The 5,531-nt window shown below is 59.0% G+C and overlaps 1 protein-coding gene across 1 annotated transcript; it reads left to right on the top strand.

Moving 5' to 3' along the window:
- Window positions 1-3,587, top strand: C23H1orf216 (chromosome 23 C1orf216 homolog). Its single transcript, XM_066564690.1, has 2 exons — window positions 1-81; window positions 1,261-3,587. The coding sequence occupies exon 2, from the start codon at window positions 1,277-1,279 to the stop codon at window positions 2,084-2,086; it is 810 nt and encodes a 269-aa protein (XP_066420787.1). The 5' UTR covers window positions 1-81; window positions 1,261-1,276; the 3' UTR covers window positions 2,087-3,587.
- The last annotated feature ends 1,944 nt before the right edge of the window (window positions 3,588-5,531 follow it).

Genomic DNA, 5,531 nt, shown 5'->3' with positions numbered 1-5,531 from the left:
CGGCGGCGGCGGCGCACGGAGCCCGGGCCGGGGCCGGGGCCGGGGCCGGGGCCGGGGCTGGAGCAGGGCCGGACCGGGCCGGTGAGTGCTCGGGGCCGGGCGGGCGGTGCGAGCGGAGCGGCGGCTCCCGGGGCAGGGTTCAGGGGGGCTCTGCGGGACCCTCCAGCGGGGCCGGGGTCCCGGAGGCTCCGGGGGTGCTCCGGGGGGCTCCGGGGGGCTCTGCAGGGCAGGGATGCTCCCCGGCCCGGCCCCTCCGGCCGCGCATCCCCCCCGGCAGCGCAGCCCGGCCCCGCTGCTATGGGGCGCAGCTCCTATGGGGCGCAGCGGTTTTATGGGGGTGTCACCCGGCACTGAGCGAGCAGATGTCACTGCGGGGGCTGCAGGGCGGGGGTCCCGCGGTTCCAGGCCTCTGCCAGCACCTCGGGCTGGGCACGGGCTCCTGCGCCCCTCCTGGTGCCCCGCTGCTGGCCGGGGTCAGACCGGGACACCCGATGGGTTCCTTGCTGAGGTTCCTGTGAGGATTCCTGGTAGGAGAGGGCTTGGAGAGCGCCTCTCGCTGCCGGTGACCCGGCAAGGAACACTGGGATAACCTTCCCTTTTCTGGGCCAGCCTGTTCCCAGTCCTGCAGGGAGGGAAGGTCAGTGGTGTCACCACTTTGGGCACAGGCTGAGGCCAGCCCTCCGCCCTGGTGCAGGGCTGGTGGCAGAGGTTGTGCACAGGAGCCCAGGCAGTCTCGGCTGCTGAAGGACATTTATTGCTGTGGGGAAAGCATCTCCTTCCAAGCACACCTTTACCAGCATGGAATTAATTGCATCAGCCGCAGCCCAAATGCTGCCAGCAGCACGTGCAGCTGTGTGCCTGAGCCCCGTGATGCCCTTTGGCATCACCCAAGAGATGCTGCAGGAACAGGGGCTGGGACTGGAGCTCTTAGGGAAGACAGATGGGATGGGAGGTGGCTCCTTGAGCTTCTGCATCAGGTGGGAAGATGCCCTTGGACGGGTGGCACACCTGCCTATGGCAAGGGATGAGAACTAAATGAGCTTTATCTCTTCCAACCCAATCCATTCCCTGATTCCGTGATGTTGCATGGGGCCATGCTGAGAGCAGCAGTCCAACACCCAGGAACATTGACCCCGTGGTAGGTCCAGTGCCTTTAAAGAGGTAAATAAAGCAATGAGCGTGTTTTTCTCCACTGCAGCTGCCCTGAGCTCACAGCCCAGGTGCCCACAGGCGTGTCACGGCTCCGTGTCTCTCTTGCAGGCAGGACACCGGTGAGATGTTTGCTGTGTGCCCGGCAAACGCCCCGTTCCGGCAGGGCCGGGGGGGCCCAGCGCTGGGCACGGCCCTCCCAGGGGCGGGACATGGGCCGGACTCCAACTCCAACTTCGTGGGAGAGGTGTGTGACAGCAACGAGAACTGGAGCCAGCCAGCGCCGGGGTCCCCGCCGGAGGAGGGCTCCAGCCGGAGCGAAAACACCACAAATCCGTCGGATAATCTGCTGTTATTAATGCAGAGACAGATGGGCCAGGGCCGGCTTAGGGACAGCGCCCCGGGCCCGGGTGACCCGCACCCCGAGCAGGGGGAGCGCAGCCCCCCCGAGGGAGCCGAGGTCAGCGGGGCAGGGGGGCACAGCGCTGCCCACGAGGGCTGTGCCAAGCCCCCGAGCTCCCCCGCAGAGGACAACGGCTACGCCAGCAGCTCCCTCAGCATCGACAGCCCCGACAGCACCTGCAGCACCACCTGGGACCCTCCTGCCTCTGCCCCCCGAGCTGAGAGCCCCCCTGAGGCAAAGCCGGCTGAGGCCGAGCTGGGGACCCTCTTCCCGGCGCTGGCAGAGGCTGTGCAGCACCTCCAGGACAAGGAGCGCTTCAAGGAGCAGGAGAAGGAGAAGCACCACATCCAGCTGGTGATGTACCGGCGCCTGGCCCTGCTGCGCTGGATCCACGGCCTGCAGCAGAGAGTTGTGGACCAGCAGAACCGGTTGCAGGAGAGTTTCGACACCATCCTGGATAATCGCAAGGAGCTCATCCGCTGCATGCAGCAGGGCCCAGCCTGCGTCGCTGCTGCAGCTGCCCCTGGCCCCTGAGGTGCCACCAGAGCAGCCTGGCCCAGCCCTCACCCTCCAGGTGCTGTGGTGTTGGCGGGTGGCATCTCCACCCTGTGCCTGGGTGCCCACCCTGCCCTTCCCATCTCTCTCCAACGCAGCCAAGAGTCCCCGAAGAGTTCATCTCCATCATCCTCTGCACTGGAATTTGTTTTGTCCTGCATCCAGGTCTGGGGTGGCACTGGGCTGGGTCGACCTCAGGATCTTGGGGTTTGCTGAGCTCAAGGTGACCAGGCTCATCTTTAAACCTAATCTGGTCCATAGTTGAGCCTGGCTTAGCCACAGCAGTGCTGGGATGGCCGTGCTGGAGCGGCAGGGCAGTGAGGGCCCCAGGGCAGTGAGGCTTTCAAACCTCCCTGGGCAAAGCACTCCCAGCACTGCTGCATCCCTGCATCACTGCAGGTGATCCCACCTGCACTGGTGCATCCCTGCAGCCACAGCCCAGCCCCTGGTAAACATTGCTTGTTGGTGAGAGTGAGGTGTCCTGGGCTGTAAAAGAGAAAAAAAATCATTCTGAAAAGTGACCTCAGAATGCTGGAAAGTAAATTTAAGTCAAATGATCCAAACAATGTATGTTTTTAATGTCAGTATTAGTGAAAAGTTAATTTAGGTGTATGTGTGTGTGCACGTCTGTCTGCTGTGGGCAATGCTCTTGCTCAGTGCATGATCCCAAAGCTGCTCATGAACTTGTGGTGTTGGTGTTTATATTAATTTATCATTTGGGAGCAAAAAGAATATTTTTTTTTTGAATCTACATTTTATCCAGTGAGAGCTGTACACAGAACCCGAAGAACAATTGTCTTAGCTAGAGATGGAAAAGGAGCTGCTGTGTGTGTTTGCTGTGCTTTGCTGTGCATCCATAGGACACACATTCCATTTGAGTGCTGAGGAGGAGGAGGAGCAGCAGTGAGGGCTCAGCCAGAGGGGTCTGCACTCCCCATCCTGCCCTGGTTGCCGAGCAAAGCTGGGGACTGATTCCATTTCTCATCTGCAAAGGAGGGTGAGGAGGGATTCCAGAGATTCCTCCCAGCCAAAGTGCTGCCTGCCATTGGAGGAGCCACTTCACCAGGACCCCAGGGAGCAGCAGAAGATCCTGGCACCCACCACCCACCAGATGCTCCTGGACTGTGGATGAACAACTGTGGCCAAGCCCACCAGTGGCCCATGGGCCAGGGGCAGCCCCAGCCTCCTCCTGCCCCACATGGGGCACGGGCTCTGCCCCCCCTGGGGCTGCTGCCAGTGGGTGAGGTGAGGAGAGCCACAAAAATCCTCCTCCAAAAAGGACATTTTGATGGCAAAGGGTGCACTCAGCTCAAAGCAACAACCTGTGCCAGCGCTGGAGGATTCTGGCAGCTTCCTGCAAGGCTCCTGCTGCCCTCACCTCCCTTCTGCTTGCTCGTGTCCAGCTCCTGCTGCCTCTGCTGTATCCCAGACCTGTGATCGTGGGCATGTTGCACACCTTAATAAAAGCCTTGGAGCTGAAGGAGCTGAGCCCCTGCTGGATTTGTTCCTTCCTTTCCCTTCCCAAGGCCTCAGGGCTGGGAGCAGCCACCCTGTGCTCACCATGGAGGCTGGGGATTGTGCAGGTGGAGCTTGGGTGAATGGCAGGTGGAGGGCGCAGGTGTTGTCACCTTCCTCCCGTCCCTGCACCCCTGGGCATGCTGCCCTGCTGTGCCAGCACTGGCAGTTCATCCACGCTCAGTTTTCCAGGTTTTTTTTTTAAACCCCGGTGTGTGTTGCTCCTCCCCTCTCTGCCGTGGGGCAGCCGGGGTGCGGTCTGGGTGCAGGACTCACCTTCTGCCCCAGGAGAAGGCGGCTGGAACCGGGGGGACCGGATTCCTGGCACCCTGCCCTGCGGCCCTGCTCGTGGGGAGGGCTGGGGGCAGCTCTGGGTGATGGGGGTGGCAGATAACGACACCTGAGCGTTGACCCAAAGGTGACTTTGCCTCAGGCTTCACAGAGATTAGCTAGAGATGAAAAACCGAGGCTGCAGCAGCCCTTTGAACCCTCTCTCACCTTTCCCCCCACCCCTTCCTGCTTCTCCTTTCCAGCCTCTGAGTCTGTGGGAATCCAGGGATGCAGTTCAGGGATCCATGTGCAGACACAGCAAGGCATGAAGGGCAGAGTGGCCACATTTTTCCATCCTCGTCCGTTTGCCCAAGCCCTCGGGGGTTCCACAGGATGGGGGGTTGCTCCTCTCCGAGCCCTTTTCTCGCCTCATCCACTTCCCATGGAGCCCGTGCACCCTCAGGTTTGGGGGAACATGAGCCCTCCCAGCCCTGCAGCAAGACTGAGAGATTCTCTGTTTGTCTTGGTCAAATGCTTTACACAAATAATTATTTCCAAGGTAAATATTGTGAAAATCCAGATTATTTGCTCAAGAAATGAAAGAATAACTGCGGGAGCACATCAAAGAGGTGGATCTGCTCTGGCAACAAGAGGCTTCCTCCCTGGTTATTGGGAGCCTGATGCTCCTGCCCCAGGACCTGGCTGGAGATGGCCAGAACTGATTTGCAAAATCAACTTCAGACAGAGCTTTTCCACCCCCAGCTCCCGTGCCCCAAATGAGATTTGGGAATTAATTAAAAACCCGACCAATTGCTGGGGGGGGAAAAAACAATAAAGACACAAAATGCTGCAGGGTTGAGCCCGGGCCAGCTTGGAGGGGGCAGGGTCCCACCCCCCAGGACAATCTGACCCTGTAGGGGCAGGGTCCCACCCCCCAGGACATTCTGACCCTGCATCCCGTGCTCAGCCCCCTGTGGGTGCAGTTCAGGTGGGATGGGTGCCACGGGCAGGATCTGACCCAGGACTCCATGCCAGGGATTTCCCCATCCTCAGGGACTGCCAAGCCTCCTTAAAGGGGCTGAATTCTCACCTCACAGAGGGATTAGCTTGGCTCTCAGGGCAGATGCTGCAGCCCCAAACACCCCAGGTCTGTGGCAATGCCAGCAGCAGGATCTGGATCCAGCCACTGCTCTGATCTGGAGCCACATTGGGGCTCCCCCCAGCACGGGGGGATCTGAGCTGTGGACCCCACAGCATCCAAGTCTGAATTCCCATGCCTGACCCATGGCCCTTCTGGTTTTAAAGCCTCCTCTGAAAGTTTATTATTACTATTATATCAAATCCCTGTGACACTGGGCCAGTTTTACTGCACAAAGCAGGGTTTGGCAAATGCTGCCTTGCTTTGAAAGTTAAAATAATGGCATTACACCAAAATCAAGTATTTATAAAGCTTTAGAGGGAAATATTTTACCTTGTAATTGGAATCCACTCTAACCCTTTCCAGTATTTTGTGGGTTTAAAAAAAGTCTTTAAGAATAAAATTGAATGATGTGATAACTGATGCAATGAAAGTACAAAAGAAAATTAATCATCTCAGGTCATTATTCAGAGATCCAGACTGGGACACACTTAAAGCGTC

Source organism: Molothrus aeneus, chromosome 23, assembly GCF_037042795.1.
Source record: "Molothrus aeneus isolate 106 chromosome 23, BPBGC_Maene_1.0, whole genome shotgun sequence".
NCBI lineage: Eukaryota > Metazoa > Chordata > Aves > Passeriformes > Icteridae > Molothrus > Molothrus aeneus.
This window is presented reverse-complemented; position numbering and strand designations above follow the sequence as displayed.

What these genes read in the sequence shown, in the direction of transcription:
- C23H1orf216 (XM_066564690.1), top strand. Translation starts at nt 1,277, where the DNA reads ATGTTTGCTGTGTGCCCGGCAAACGCCCCGTTCCGGCAGGGCCGGGGG.